This window comes from Spermophilus citellus (genome assembly GCF_964194105.1).
Source record: "Spermophilus citellus genome assembly, chromosome: 6".
NCBI lineage: Eukaryota > Metazoa > Chordata > Mammalia > Rodentia > Sciuridae > Spermophilus > Spermophilus citellus.
This window is the reverse complement of record NC_138187.1, coordinates 158,482,600-158,499,436: the sequence shown is the minus strand read 5'-3', so window position 1 is coordinate 158,499,436 and position 16,837 is coordinate 158,482,600. Positions and strand designations below refer to the sequence as shown.

The following is a 16,837-nucleotide window of genomic DNA, read 5'->3' as shown; positions in this document are numbered from 1 at the left end:
TATTAAAATTGGGACTATAGTTTTAATAGAGACTATGTTTATCCTTATATGGGGAGGTAACTGAGATTTTGACAACCAACATAAGATCAAGTTAAATTTCATAGCAACATTGTGCTTTTGTGATTCAGCATGTTTGGCCATGCCTCCTTTTATCCAAGAAGTGCATGTCTCTACACAGAAACTATGTTCAAATAAAGCTGTAGAAAAATAATATTAAATAACATTTAAGGAAATACTTTTGTAGGGTGATAAAAACTTAACAATGAAAATAAAACATCTGTTCAATTGTAAATTCAAATTTTATTATGTGAGATAAAGTAAGAAGTAATTTAAAGCAGTGATTTTCTTGATGTGCAAATTATCAGTGAGTACTGTTCGAATTTTACAGGAATCGATGGGAAAGAGCCATGATGGGAGAGCTTATGTTATTACTGGCATGTGGAACCCTAATGCACCAGTGTTTTTGGCACTTAATGAAGAAACCCCAAAAGGTGACTGTCCTTAGTAGATCTCTTATTATTTGTTTTAAACTTCAAAATATGAACAATCTTGTATTGTTTTGTTTTAAGAAAAATTCTGTTGCTTATTTAAAATGCAGATATTCTTATTTAGAATTTCAGGTTTCCTTCATACTTTATACTACTATTGGAAAATACTTATCATTCAAAAAAATTCCCCCAAATACATGTGAATTAATTTTATTAGATTATGTGGAAGGCATTTGGGCTTTGTGCTTCATTTATGATTATAAAATTGATAAATGCCAACATTCTGGAATTTTGCATATCTTCGATTACTATTATTATTTTGTACCAGGGATTGAACCTAGGGTTGCTTTACCACTGAGCCATATCCTCAGCCTGTTTTTTATTTTTTATTTAGAGACAGGGTGTTGCTGTGTTGGTTAGGGCCTCACTAAGTTGCTGAGGCTGGCTTTGAACTCACAATCCTCCTGTTTCACCTGGCTTCAATTATTATTTAAACTATTTTATATTACAGATTACTTACTTTTTCCCCCCCTCATTTTGTCAATTATGGGTTGTAGTATTTTGATCTTTGGGATCCTAGCAATATGTATATATGAAGGACTTCATTGGTAGTAAACATTTTTTCTCTGGTTATATGTTGTTTTTTTTTTTAAATTTTATTTAATATGTCTAGTGTTGGACAGAAATTTATAAATAATAAATAGTCATGTTTCTCATTTTTCCCATTTCGTTTTGTATTCCTATTTTGTCCAGCATCTGCTAACTGCCTGTGGTTTTTGCCCCTTCATACCCGTCTGCCTTTAAAATAAATTTAATGTTTTACTTGATGAGTTATAGTCTTACCCTAAATACTTTCTTGTCATTCAAACAAATATTATATTTAGAATACAGTGGATCAATTTGTTTTGTATTGAATTTTATATCATTTAGTTTTTAATCCACAGTAGATTTTTGGTTAAAGAGAAGAAGCATTAATGAATATTAATATGGAAATATATTCTAATGAAGAACATTAAAATGATTATTCTCTGTTTTCCTTATAAAGAGTACTTACCAGTTCTTTTAAATTGCATGTATTTGATAGTATAACAAACTGTCTGAAAGTGAGGGTTAAAAAGAGAAAGCTACTCTGAAAGCTTTTTATATTTTTAGCAATAAATTATTCTTACACTTATAGTTTATTTTTTGAGACAGGCTTGTAAATACCAGTATATAATTTCTTATAGTCATTCAGAAAACACAAAAAATGAGAAAAATAAGCCAGATGGATAATTTTGAAGAATAAAATATAGGAATTTCAAATATTAAGTTATAAAAGTAGCTCCTACTTGCTTTTAATGTAACACATAGTTCTGTTTCATTTTGTATTTTAATATACATTTCATCCTCAAATAAAAGATAATTTATTTATAATTTATCTGTTCTATTAAAACAACAGTGCTATATCACAGTAATATTCAGATTCAAAATATAATATATTTTAAATTTAAAATTATTTCATATCCTACACAGACATGTTGCCTTGATTTCTAAATGCCTTGATTTCTAAAATGCTTTGATTTCTAAATTTCCATATGGTGTCCTTAAAATTATACATTACTCACAGAATCCATGAGTCATGTAAGGTCAGTTTTACAAAAGATTGTTATGCCCTAAGAGATGAAATCTCTTGGATCTTCCACTGTTCTCAATCCAGTTGAGTATTATTCTGTATCCTCTGTTACTCTCTACATTACTCTCTTTAAAGCCTTCTAGTTTAGGAAAAATGTCTAGAACATATTAGTTTCTTTTGAATTGGCAAGTGTAATACTGTGTTTAGTATAATAAAATGTCAAATTTATGATATCAGTGTAAGTGTAGTTAATGAGTGTAGATTTTATAAAATGTCTTAAAAAACAGTATTGAAGATTTCTTCTAATGGTGGGCTTGTTTGTTTTCATTTTTCCTTGAGAACTAAAAAACAGTGGATAAAATTAATTAAAAAATTTTAAAGAGGGGCTGGGGTTGTGGCTCAGTGGTAGAGCATTTGCCTTGCACCCATGAGGCACTGGGTTCCATCCTCAGCACCACATAAAATAAATAAATTAGTAAAACAAAGGTATTGTGTTCATGTTCAACTAAAAAAAATTTAAAAAAAAATTTTAAAGAGCATCAAGGAAATTACAAAGTGGAATGGAATGACCAAGCTATAACTAAAAAACTAACAATTTCTCTTATTTTGCTTTTTAAGATGAAATAATAATATAATGATATAAGAAATCTGATAGTTTTCAAGTAAAGAATATCCTGAAAATTTTATTTATTTAATTTTTATGGTGCTAGTGATTGAATCCATAGCCTTTCCCACACTAGTGCTCTACCATGAAGCCATACCCTTGTCCCAGATTTTATTTATTTTTATATTAAGGTTGAGATTTGAGGAATGGAAAAAGAGAGCTGTCAGGAACTTCAGACACTTGATTAAGATAGGATCATAAGTTCTGAGAAACAGACCTGAAATACTTAGTTACCTATTTTATCAAAGTGGTAAGAAAAAAAATTAGAAAAATGGTAAGAAAGCATTCAAAAATAAATATATAGAAAGTAATATTATTATAAAGAACCTTAATTTTGTGGCTTGGTCGTGCCTCAATGGTAGAGCGCTTGTCTAGCATGTGTGAGGTACTTTTATTGCTTTTTATTGATTCTCAGCTCCACATATAAATAAGTCCATAAATTAAAGGTCTATCAACAACTGAAAATATATTAAAAAAATAAATAAAATAAAGGTAAAAGAATTTAAAATGAAAGAAACCTTAATTTTTTTTCATAAGTGAGGGAATTTTGTTGTTTTAATCAAAGAATAATAAAGCCAACATAAACTCCAGAATATTTCTACCACAGATAAGCGTGTGTACATGACGGTGGCAGTGGATATGGTGGTCACAGAGGTGGTGGAGCCTGTCCGTTTCCTCCTGGAGGCAGTGGCACGTGTGTACCCTGCAAATGAGCGTTTTTGGTATTTCAGCAGAAAGACTTTCACGGAGACTTTCTTCATGAGGCTGAAACAGGTGGGACCTTTTTGTTCTCTTCATGTAATAACATTTTTCTTTCTACCTTTTATTTATTTTTTTTTAAATTTTTTTTTTTTTAAAGAGAGTGAGAGAGGAGGGGGAGAGAGAGAGAGAGAGAGAATTTTTTTAAATATTTATTTTTAGTTATCGGCGGACACAACATCTTTGTTTGTATGTGGTGCTGAGGATCGAACCCGGGCCGCACGCATGCCAGGCGAGCGCGCTACCGCTTGAGCCACATCCCCAGCCCCTCTACCTTTTATTTTTAATGCCAAGATTAAATGTCTTAAGTAGCAATAAAAAGTAATATAATTTCTAAAAAAAAATGAAATGATATTTGAAGTCAGCCAACAGTACTTTTGAAAAATCTACATATAGGCAATATACAAATTTAAAAAACTTGGGTTAGTGTAATCATTATGTACTTTTTTTTTGTAGCAATCTGAAACATGTAATGTGGTAAAGAATAAACAATAGAAATACTGACTCTCTATATAAAACAGGCTTTCTGTCTTTTAAATAAAATTACTTGAAATAAAGAAAATAGAATTCAGAAATGCCATATGCTTATAAAGTTACAATGAAAAATTTTCCTAGACATACCTAATTGCTATAGTTATTTCTGGTTATAATTTTTAGATAATCTGCATTATATTAATATGTTATTTGGCTTATCAGTAAGATTATAAAGTTATTTTCATATTAAATGTACAAAATTAGGTTTCCTATGACATCCTTAAATTAGTCACTATTACTAGGTAAAACTTTTTTTGTAGTAAATGAAGAAGGTAACAGTAAAAAATAATTTGAATTCTAATAAGATTAGTTTGTAAAATCAGAGTAAAATGTTCTGTTTGAATAATGAAAATCCTTAGTATGGTGTTTTTGTTAGTATGCTCACTTTTCTAGGTTTTAAAATACTTACTGCTTCATAACTGTAACATGCAAAATGCAGTGTGGCAAAGAAAGCACCAACACAATGAATATATATAGAAGCCACTTACCCATTTTCATATTAAAACATAACTTGTCATAGTTCAGTTAGGCTTCATTAAGAAAATACTTTGCAGTTATTGTGCTTTTTATCTTTCATACAATTATGATAGCTGTGTTTTGAGTCAGCTTTTATTACTCTGTGGACTGTTTTTGCAGCATATTATAATGAATGTTATGTGAACAATATTCAAAACTTCAGTTGCCTGAGCATCTTTTAGGGTTTTGTCATGAGGTTTCTTTCCTTTTCTCTCTCCCATTCATTCTTGAAATTTTAGTTTTGGAAATCAGGATTGGGTGCTAATTCCCCTGGTGTTGAAGATTAAATGCCCAAGAAATGCAAGGCAAACACAGAGACCAACAGAGATAGGGAAGAAGAGATGATACCAATGGCGGATGTGTCTTATCTTTTTATAGACCCCCCACCCTCTCTTTTTTATTGTATAGGTGCCCAAAGGCAGGAAAGAGTAGCCCCAGGAAGGTAATGCCTTGTGTCAGGAAGTGTGATTCTTACCCCTCACTGGAGATGTTAACAGCCAGTTGAGCAGGGAAGTGTTATCCAGAGGTGTTAGTATCCCAATTCCTTTTCTTTGAAAATCAGTCCCTGTTTTTCCTACCTATGCTTTGCCTCTGTCTCACTTTTATCCTATTCATCCTATCCTGCCTTCTTTTCTTCCTTTCTTCCTACCTTTTTTTTTTTGATAGTTTAGCTGTTGTCACTATCAAAAGATTTCATCATTTTGGGGCTGGGGTTGTTGCTAAGTGGTAGAGCGCTTGCCTAGCATGTGGGTTCAATTCTCAGCACTACATATAAATAAAATAAAGGTCCATTGACAACACACACACGGACACACAAGTGTGTGTGTGTGTGTGTATAAGATTTCATCCTATATATTATATATATAGATTTCATCATTTTGAGCCCAAAGGATTATTCAAAATTGTTTAACAGTTATTAAAGGACAGTAGTGACAGTAAATTATGAATTCTACCTCTTGGAGGCATGGGAAGGAGTTAGGTTTTTATTGGCTAACTCATGCTCTACTCTGTGCTCATGTGTGCACTTTCCTCCCTGACATCGTGCGCGTTTGTGTGAGTGTGTGTGTGTGTGTGTGTGTGTATGCATGTATAAAGTGGCTTATTATTAAACATTATTTTTATATTTTTAAAACAGCTAATGTTGAATGACACTGATAAATACTATGAGAGTTTTCTTAATGATAAAACATTAAAAATGCTACATGGGCCAGGCATGATGGTGCACTTAGTAATACCAGCAGCTCTGTAGACTGAGGCAGGAGGATAGGAAATTCAAAGCCAGCCTCAGTATTTTAATGAGGCCCTAAGCAACTTATTGAGACCCTGTCTCAAAATAAAAAGTAAAGAACAGACTGAGGATGTGAGGATGTGGCTCCCTGGTTAAGTGCCCTTCGGTTCCATTCCATCCCGGTACAAAAAAAAAAAGAATGAGATTCATTCGTAACACAGTTGTTCTAAATATGAAACTGACTTGAAGTGCATCTTGAATATGAGGAATATGGTTTGCAACTTTAGTATCATATTTTATGTTGAAGAAAAAGTATGAAAGTTATGGAAAATACATTATCGATTGGTTCATACACGAAGGCATACCTGCCTTAAGCAGAAATAATATAAATGAAAAAATTGAAATCAAGAGAAGCTAAATGAATTGTTAAAATTTATATTGTTAGTTATAATAAGAGCTGAGACTATAGTTTCTTATCTTAAGCCAGTGTATGCTCTTACCTTCTTCCCATAACTCCAGAAACTGGATTAGCTTATAGCTGTTGATGGTAATGTGGAGCTGTTGGTCTTTATTGAGACAACATTAGTAGGAAGAAGAAATTAGGTGAGCTTCCGATACAATTAAAAGATTACGTTATAGTATATATGTCCAGACCATTTTAAATGATTCAAGAGAGAATGGGTTAGTTTTACATACCTAGAACTATTTCATTCTTTCTGAGAGTTTTGGACTTGTTGGATAATTTCAGAAGTAGTTCTGTGCCTAAACAGGATTAAATCAGATCCTTGGGGACCCCAAACAAGATGAGATGTCCTGTACACAAATTATTTTTCCTTGAGAGCTTTCCTACTCTCAAATGTATGAACATGTAACTTGTTCTGATTTGTCCAAATGACTCAAGTGTCCTAAGGTCTGTCATGACCTTCCTTTCTCCCTCCCTACCTCCTTGTCTCCTGGACTCCCTTACCAGGGATTCAGCCCAGTGATGCTTTACTGCTGAACGGTATCCCCAGGCCTTTTTAAAAAATTTTGCTAAATTGCTTAGGCTGACCTCAAATTTGTAAATCTCTTGCCTCAGCCTCCTGAGTAGTTGGGATTACAGGCATATGCCACTGTACAATATCCTGTTTTAAGTTGGTAATAACTGTGATTGCATATAAAAACTCTATACTTTTACTCTCCCCTCATCTTAAGTCATTGATATTAAAATTTCATATCTTGCTAAGTGAAATAAACCAAACCTAGAAATCCAAAAGCCGAATGTTTTCTCTGATAAGTGGATGCTGAACCATAATGCGGATGGGGGTAGGGAAGAATGAAGGAATTTTGGATTGTGTAGAGAGGAGTGAAAGGAGGGGAGGGGTGTGGGGATGGGAAAAAAGTGGAATGAGACGGACATTATTACCCTATATACATGTATGATTACACTACCAGTGTGACTCTGCAATGTGTACAGCCAGAGGAAGCAGAAGTTGTGCTCCATTTGTGCACAGTGCGTCAAAAATGCATTCTACTCTCATGTATAACTAATTAGAACAAATTTAAAAATAAAAATTTCCATTTTCATCTTTTTTTTTTTTTTGAACTGGGAATAGAACCCAGGGCCTCTTTACACTGAGCTATACCCCCAGCACCCCTCCCACTGCCCCTCCACTTTGCCTTTTTTTTTTTTTTTTTTTACTGAATTAAGGTAGGGCCTTGCTAAGTTGCTCAGAGTGGCCTCAAATTTAGATTCTTCTACCTCAGCCTCCCAAGTAACTGGGATTACAGGTGTGTGCCACTATGCCCTGCTTACATCATTTAAAAAATATTGTGTATCTCTTAACAAATTATTATAGTTAGTTATAGTATATATATATGTACTATTAGCACAAAAAGACCAAGCTGAATATGATCTTCACAGATCCTCACAGCCTTTTATTCAGAAACAGGATTACACCCACAGGAATGGACTCACTCTCTTGGTGGGAAATGAGCCCCTGGACAAAGGAGGGGACTGGGCTTATATAGGTTATACTGAGAAGTGACTTAATTAATGAGCTTGTCAGTTTTGGGCACTCAGGAAATAGGTTTGTGAGAATTTGAAAATTTGTTTTTACTGGGCAATATTTTTCTTCGGAGAACAGAGGATCTGGGGGTCAGTGTTCAGTACTTATCTTTTTCCCTTCAAAGTCCCAGTGTACTACCATTGGGAAAGGATTTATTTGGGGAAGGATCAGTGCTTTGGTTCTTTCTAGGGATTGTTCTGTCACTGAGAAAGAATCAATGCCATTAACGTGGTGCTTTTCTCTGCATTCCCTCTTCCAAGGCTTCATTATTTTGGGGTTTGTCATTTTCCATATCTAATATGTTCTCTATATATTTACATATATGTATTATGTATATTTATATATGTGCTATAAATAGATAATATATTTAATATTACTTATATGTATAAAATATATATCTTTTAACTTTTATTCTGAGTTGATTTATGCATCGCCATAACAAAATTAGAGAATTCTGATTTTGAATTTTCCATTGAGTTGTATGCATTTACCATTGAGTTGTGTACATTCATATGTTTTTACATTGTTAATTATTACCCTTTCATTTATCTTTTAAGAAAGAACTCCCTTTAGCATTTCTTATAAGACAAGTCTAGCATTGGTGAATTCCCTTTTGTTTGTTTGCAAAAATCTTAGAATGGGGGCTGGGGCTGTGGCTCAGCGGTAGAGCACTGGCTTAGAATGTGTGAGGAGCTGGGTTTGATCCTTAGCACCACATAAAATAAATAAATAAATAAAATAAAGGTAGTGTGTCCACCTACAACTAAAAAAATATTTTTTAAAAAATCTTAGAACGACTTTGTTACGTATAGTATTCTTAGTAGGAAGGTTATTTTCCCTCAATTTTGTGAATCTCAACCTCTTCTGGCCTGCAAGGTTTGTGCTGAAAAAATCCAATTTTAGTCTTATGTAGGCTTCTTTATGTGACAAGCTACTTTTTTCTTATCGATTTTATAATTGTCTTTGATATTTGACAATTACAGTATATAATATGTGTCAGTGTGGAATTTTGGGGTTTCAGTTTATTTGAGCTCTTTGGGTCTCATGAATCTGGATATCCATTTTTCTCCCCAGATTTGACATGTTTTCAGTCATTATTTTTAAAATAGAGCTTCTCTTTGTTTTTTTCTCCTTCTGAGACTCCTTTAATGTGTATGTAGTTTCACTTGATGGTATCCTATGATTCCCAGAGATCTTCTTTGCTTTTTTTGATTTTGGCTTCTCTGAGTGGTTGGTTTTAAATGTCTTTGAGTTCACTTATTCTTCTGCTTGATTGAATCTGTTGAGGTTTTCTTTTAATTTTTTCAATTCAGCCATTGCATTTTTCAGTACTATGATTTAAAAAATGATTTCTATTGCTTTCCTGAACTTATTTTGTTGATATATCTTTTTCCTGATGAATTCATTTGTGTTTTCTTATGGTTTGCTAATCCTGAAGGGGATTATTGTCAGTCCTTGGTCATTTAGTTAATGGTTCTCCATTTTGATTGATTGATTGATGGATGATGCTGGGGATTGACTCAGGGTCTTGTGTATGAGAAACAAGTACTCTCCCACTATATCCCCAGCCCTCCATTTTTAAGTGGTTAGTTATTGCAGCTTTATTAATTTCCTTTGGTGGTATCATGTTTCCCTGATTTTTGGTGATCCTTGTGTCCTTGTAGTTGAAGAAGTGATCACTTTTTTTCAACCTTTACACATTTACTTGGGCAGGGGAAGACCTTCAACTGTTTACTTATCCTAGGATTCTAGATGGGCTGTCGGATAGCATCCATGGGTGGGGGAAGTTGCTGGGGTCTTTGATTTGATGTTCCCACTGCCCCTTCCTGGGAATCACCCCATAATTCTGGGAAAGTTGCACCTATACCCTGTATTCTTTTTTTCCCCCCCAACTGGCAAAACTATAGGCCCAGGGGATCCCTCTCCATGAAATGATGTGCTGGCCTGGGGGTGTGACAACATGATCAAAGTGAAGCTATTTTCCTCATTCTTCTAATGCAATTTTTCACAGGTTTGTGCTTCAAGGGGGATGCTTCAGCCTGACTCTCAGGTTCTGAGATCTTTGAAAAGGCATTCTTGTCTTTGTATACTTGCTAATTAGTATTTCTGAGAGGGAGGCAAGAGCTGGGGACTTTGTATGTATGCCCACTTTGCTACCAGAACCTGCATACTTTTGATATTGTTATATATTATATTTTGAAAATTTCAGTTTTGATTGTTCATTATTAGAATATAAAAAGAAAGTCAATTTTTTATGTTAATCATATTACCTTCAAAACTTAATGAACTTATGAATTATTTTCATAGCTTTTCTAGATCCCTTAAAGCTTTATTTATGAGACAATATTATTTACAAATAAAGTTTTATAACCTTGTTTTCAAACTGAATGCTTGTAATTTATTTTTTTGTCTTTATAAATTTTTAATTTTTTTCTAGGAACAGTGTTATATTTTTACCAAATATTATCTCTGTATTTACAAGGCTTTTCCTTTTTCTCCTGTTGATATGTTGGAATTGCATTGAGTGACTTTTTTTTTTAAGTGTTAAGCTAACTTGAATTCTTTAGGATAAATTTCTCTTGGTCACGGTAGTATTGTTTTAATATATCTGTCACGATAGCATTCTTTTTATATGTAGCTCTGTTAGATGAAGTACTGTCAATTAATAATTTGTGTATCTCCTCTATGAGAGATACTGATCTTTAGTTTTCTTGTGTTGTATTTTTGGGGCTTTAATATTAATATAATGTTGTTTTCAAAAATAAGTGGACAGGGGCTGGGGTTGTGGCTCAGTGGTAGAGTGCTTGCCTAGCATGTGTGAGGCCCTGGGTTCCATTTTCAGCACCACATAAAAATAAATAAAATAAAGGTATTGTGTCCAACTACAACTAAAAAAAAATAAATGTTAAAAAAAATGAATGGACACTTTTGTTGGAAAAGCTTATATTAGATTTGTATTATTTCTTAAGTCAAACTCAAAGTCTAGGGCTGAATTGTTTTTGAGTTTATTAAAAAATGTTCTTAATAAGGTAACAACTTTTGACTTGTTATTGAAAAAAGTCATGTTTCTTCATGTTGTATAATAAAGGTAACATAAGAGAATATAGTTTTAAGCTTCTTTTTGCTGAAATTCTCTTGATACAGTGTAGTCATTTATGCAATGCTAGAATAAATTTTTAAAAAGTCTCTTCTTTGCTTCTCTTCAAAAAGTGATGAATAATAACAGGAGATGGCTTAAAAAAGTTAATTTCTTTTCAGGTATTTATGTTTTAATTTTTTAAATTAATTCTAATTTGTTATGACAGCAGAATGTATTACAATTCGTACACATACAGAGCATAATTTTTCATATCTCTGGTTGTACACAGAGTAGAGTCATATCATTTGTGTCTTCATACATGTACTTAGGGTAATGATGTCTGTTTCATTCCACTGTCTTTCGTACATACCCCCAAGCTCTCTTCTTCTCCTTCCTTCCCTTTACTCTATCTAGAGTTCCTTTAATCTTCCCTTGGGTCCCTCCAACCCCGTTATGAATCAGCATCCTTAAATCAGAGAAAACATTTGGCTTTTGGTTTTTTGGGATTGGCTAACTTCACTTAGCATGATATTCTCCAACTCCATCCATTTACCTGCAAATGCCATGATTTTATTCTCTTTTATTGTTGAATAATATTCCATTGTGTATATATACACCACATTTTCTTTATCCATTCACCTACTGAAGGGCATCTAGGTTGGTTCCACAGTTTAGCTATTGTGAACTGTGCTGCTATAAACATTGATGTGGCTGTGTCCCTCTAGTATGCTGTTTTTTAAAAAAATTAATCAATCAATTAATTAATTAATATTTCATACATGTCAATAGTGGAATGAATTACATTCATGATTATCCATTCACAGAACCATTTTTCATAATTCTGTATATTAAAGTATGTTTCTGGCAAATTATGCCAATATACATGAGCTCTATTATTGATTTTTTTTGCATTACAATTCTTTATACACCTTTACACCACAATTTATCATATCTCTGTTTGTATATAAGGTATGTTGACACCAAATTCACATCTTCATACGTATATTTTGTACAATGATGACCATCTCCTTCCACTGTCCTTGCTATTCCCCTTCTTCCTTCCTTTCCCTCCCACCCCTATTTTCTATCTAGAGGTAATCTTCCTCCCCTGCTCTCCCTCCCTACCCCACTTTGAGTCACTCCCCTTGTGTCAGAGACAACACTTGGCATTTGTTTTTTTGGAATTGGCTAACTTCACTTAGCATAATCTTTTCTAATGCCATCAATTTCCCTGCAAATGCCATGATCTTATTCTTTTTTAGTGCCAAGTAATATTCCATTGTGTATAAATACCATATTTTTTTTTATCCATTCATCCAATGAAGGACATCTAGGTTGGCTCCACAGTTTAGCTATTGTGAATTGTGCTGCTATAAACATTGATGTGGCTGTGTCCCTGTAGTATGCTGTTTTTAGGTCCTTTGGGTATAGTCCGAGAAGAGGAATAGCTGGGTCAAATGGTGGTTCCATTCCCAGCTTTCCATGACATCTCCATACTGCTCTCCAAATTGGCTGCACTAGTTTGCAGTCCCACCAGCAACGTATGAGTGTACCTTTTTCCCCGCATCCTCACCAGCACTTGTTGTTGTTTGTCTTCCTAATATCTGCCATTCTTACTGGAGTGAGATGGTATCTTAGAGTAGTTTTGATTGGCATTTCTCTGATTGCTAGAGATGGTGAGCATTTTTTCGTATATTTGTTGATTTATTGTATATCCTCTTCTGAGAATTGTCTGTTCAGGTCCTTGGCCCATTTATTGATTGGGTTATTATTATTATTATTTTTTTGGTGCTTATCTTGTTGAGCTCTTTATATATCCTAGAGATTAGAGCTGTATCTCTGTGAGGGGTAAAAATTTGTTCCCAGGATGTAGGGTCCCTGTTCACCTCACAGATTATTTCTTTTGCTGAGAAAAAACTTTTTAGTTTGAATCCATCCCATTTGTTGATTCTTTGTTTCAATTCTTGTGCTATAGGCTCTTATTAAGGAAGTTGGAGCCTAGCCCCACATGATGACGATTAGGGCTTACTTTTTCTTCTATTAGATGCAGAGTCTCTGGTTTAGTTCCTAGATCCTTGATCCATTTTGAGTTAACTTTTGTGCATGGTGAGAGAGAGGAATTCATTTTCATTTTGTTGCATATGGATTTCCAGTTTCCACAGCACCATTTGTTGAAGATGCTATCCTTTCTCCAGTTCATGTTTTTGGCACCTTTGTCTAATATGAGATAGTTGTTATTTTGTGGGTTAGTCTCTGTGTCCTCTATTCTGTACCAATGGTCCACCAGTCTGTTTTGGTGCCAGTACCATGCTGTTTTTGTTATTATTGCTCTATAGTATAGTTTAAGATCCGGCATAACGATACCACTTGTTTCACTCTTCCTGCTTAGAATTGCTTTAGCTATTCTGAGTCTCTTATTTTTCCAGATGAATTTCATGATTGCTTTTTCTATTAGTCTCTGTGTCCTCTATTCTGTACCATTGGTCCACCCGCCTGTTTTGGTACCAGTACCATGCTGTTTTTGTCACTATTGCTCTGTAATATAGTTTGAAATCTGGTATCGCTATACTGCCTGATTCACACTTCCTGCTTAGAAATGCTTTTGCTATTCTGGGTCGTTTATTTTTCCATATGAATTTCATGATTGCTTTCTCTATTTCTACAAGAAATGCCGTTGGGATTTTGATTGGCATTGCATTAAACCTATAGAGAACTTTTGGTAATATCGCCATTTTGATAATGTTAGTTCTGCCTATCCATGAACAGGGTATATTTTTCCATCTTCTAAGGTCTTCTTCTATATCTCTCTTTAGGGTTCTGTAGTTTTCATTGTATAAATCTTTCACCTCTTTTGTTAGGTTGATTCCCAAGTATTTTATTTTTTTTGAGGATATTGTGAATGGAGTGTTTTTCCTCATTTCCGTTTCAGAAGTTTTGTCGCTGATATACAGAAATGCCTTTGATTTATGCGTGTTGATTTATATCCTGCCACTTTGCTGAATTCATTTATTAGTTCTAGTAGTTTCTTTGTAGACCCTTTTGGGTCTTCTAGGTATAGAATCATGTCATCTGCAAACAGTGATAATTTAAGTTCTTCTTTTCCTATTTTTATGCCTTTAATTTCTTTCGTCTGTCTAATTGCTCTGGCCAGTGTTTCGAGAACTATATTGAATAGAAGTGGTGATAGAGGGCATCCCTGTCTTGTTCCAGATTTTAGAGGGAATGCCTTCAGTTTTTCTCCATTTAGAATGATGCTAGCCTGAGGCTTAGCATAGATAGCTTTTACAATGTCAAGGTAAGTTCCTGTTATCCCTAGTTTTTCTAATGTTTTGAACATAAAGGGATGCTGTACTTTGTTGAATGCTTTCTCTGCATCTATCGAGATGATCGTATGGTTCTTATCTTTAAGTCTATTGATGTGGTGAATAACATTTATTGATTTCCGTATATTGAACCATCCTTGCATCCCAGGGATGAATCCTACTTGATCATGGTGCACAATTTTTTTGATGTGTTTTTGTATTCGATTCTCCAGAATTTTATTGAGGATTTTTGCGTCTAGGTTCATTAGAGATATTGGTCTGTAGTTTTCTTTCTTTGAGGTGTCTTTGTCTGGTTTCGGAATCAGGGTGATGTTGGCCTCATAGAATAAATTTGGAAGAGCTCCCTCTTTTTCTGTTTCCTGAAATAACTTGAAAAGTATTGGTATTAATTCTTCTTTAAAGGTTTTGTAAAACTCTGTTGTATACCCATCTGGTCCTGGGCTATTCTTGGTTGTTAGTCTTTTGATGGCTTCTTCAATTTCATCCATTGATATTGGTCTGTTCAAATTGTGTGTATCCTCCTGACTCAGTCTGGGCAAATCATATGACTTAAGAAATTTATCGATGTCTTCACTATCTTCTGTTTTCTTGGAATATATAGGTTTTCAAAATAATTTCTAATTGTATTCTGTATTTCTGTAGCATCTGTTGTGATATCGTCTTTTTCATCCCGTATGTTAGTAATTTGAGTTCTCTCTCTTCTTCTCTTCGTTAGCATGGCTAAAGGTCTGTCGATCTTATTTATTTTTTTGAAGAACCAACTTTTAGTTTTGTTAATTTTTTCAATAGTTTCTTTTGTTTCAATTTCATTGATTTCCGCTCTGATTTTAATTATTTCTTGCCTTCTGCTACATTTGCTGTTGTTTTGCTCTTCCTTTTCTAGGGCTTTGAGATGAAGTGTGAGCTCATTTATTTGTTGGTTTTTTCTTTTTTTGAGGAATGACCACCAGGCGATGAATTTTCCTCTTAAAACTGCTTTCATTGTGTCCCATAGATTCCAATATGTTGTGTCTGTATTTTCATTTATCTCTAAGAATTTTTTGATTTCCTCCTTTATGTCTTCTGTAACCCATTGATCATTCAGTAACATATTGTTCATTTTCCATGTGATGTAGGATTTTTCCTTCCTTCTTTTATCATTGATTTCCAGTTTCATTCCATTATGATCAGATAAAATGCATGGTATTATCTCCACCCCTTTATATTTACTGAGGGTTGCCCTATGGCATAATATATGGTCTATTTTTGAGAAGGATCCATGTGTGCTGAGAAAAAAGTATATCCATTTGATGATGGTTGATATATTCTATATATGTCAGTTAAGTCTAGGTTATTGATTGTGGTATTGAGTTCTATAGTTTCTTTATTCAACTTTTGTTTGGAGGATCTGTCCAATGGTGAGAGAGGTGTGTTGAAGTCACCCATAATTATTGTGTTGTGGTCTATTTGATTCTTGAACTTGAGGAGAATTTGTTTTATGAATGTCACAGCACCATTATTTGGTGCATAAATATTGATAATTGTTATGTCTTGTTGGTGAATGGTTCCTTTTAACAGTATATAATGTCCTTCTTTATCCCTTTTGATTAACTTAGTCTTGAAGTCGATTTTATTCAATATGAGGATGGCCACTCCTGCTTGCTTACGAGGACCGTGTGCGTGGTATATTTTTTCCCATCCTTTCACCTTCAGCCTGTGTATGTCTTTTCCAATCAGATGTGTCTCCTGGAGGCAGCATATTGTTGGATTTGTGTTTTTAATCCATGATACCAGCCTATGTCGCTTTATTGGAGAGTTTAAGCCATTAACATTCAGAGTTACTATTGATATATGGTTTGTACTTCCAGCCATGTTTGATTATTTATTCTTTTTTGTTAAAAAAAATTTAGTTTGTTTCTCCATGATTATCTTTCCCCTCGCCCTCTGTCTTTACTGAGGCACTTCCCACTGATGGTTTTGGTTATTGTTTTTCATTTCTTCCTCGTGTAGTGTTTTGCTCAAAATGCTTTGCAATGCTGGTTTTCTGGCTACAAGTTCTTTTAACTTTTGTTTATCATGAAAGATTTTTATTTCATTGTCATACCTGAAGCTTAATTTTGCTGGATACAGAATTCTTGGTTGGCATCCATTGTCTTTCAGTGTTTGAAATACATTGTTCCATGACCTTCTTGCTTTCAGTGTCTGTGATGAAAAATCCGTTGTTAACCTTATTGGTTTACCCCTGAATGTAATCTGTCTCCTTTCTCTTGTAGCTTTTAATATTTTCTCTTTGTTCTGTATATTGGATATCTTCATAACAATGTGTCTTGGAATTGGTCTACTGTGATTTTGTGCGCTCGGTGTCCTTTATGCATCTTCAATTTGTATATCTGTTTCCTTTTTTATTTCTGGAAAGTTTTCTGTAATTATTTCATTCAGCAGGTTACTCATTCCCTTGGTTTGAATCTCTGTACCTTCTTCTATGTCGATGACTTGTAAGTTTGGTTTTTTTATGTTATCCCATAACTCTTGGATGTTTTTCTCGTGATTTTTTACCAGCCTTTCTGAGTTGGCTAGACTCTTTTCAAGATGATATATTTTGTCTTC

General features: G+C 33.9%; 1 protein-coding gene across 6 annotated transcripts in view; it reads left to right on the top strand.

The window, feature by feature from the left end:
* RABGAP1L (RAB GTPase activating protein 1 like) overlaps positions 1-16,837 on the top strand; it is a 647,569-nt gene that overhangs the window by 91,471 nt on the left and 539,261 nt on the right. For all 6 annotated transcript variants that reach the window (XR_014022598.1, XM_081298896.1, XM_081298894.1 and 3 more), the window contains 2 exons: positions 389-491; positions 3,372-3,538. Coding sequence is in view for 5 of the 6 variants with exons in the window: in XM_081298896.1 (XP_081155022.1) it covers positions 389-491; positions 3,372-3,538 (270 nt within the window). In the remaining variant the exon portion in view is untranslated. The remainder of the gene's footprint in view (positions 1-388; positions 492-3,371; positions 3,539-16,837) is intronic.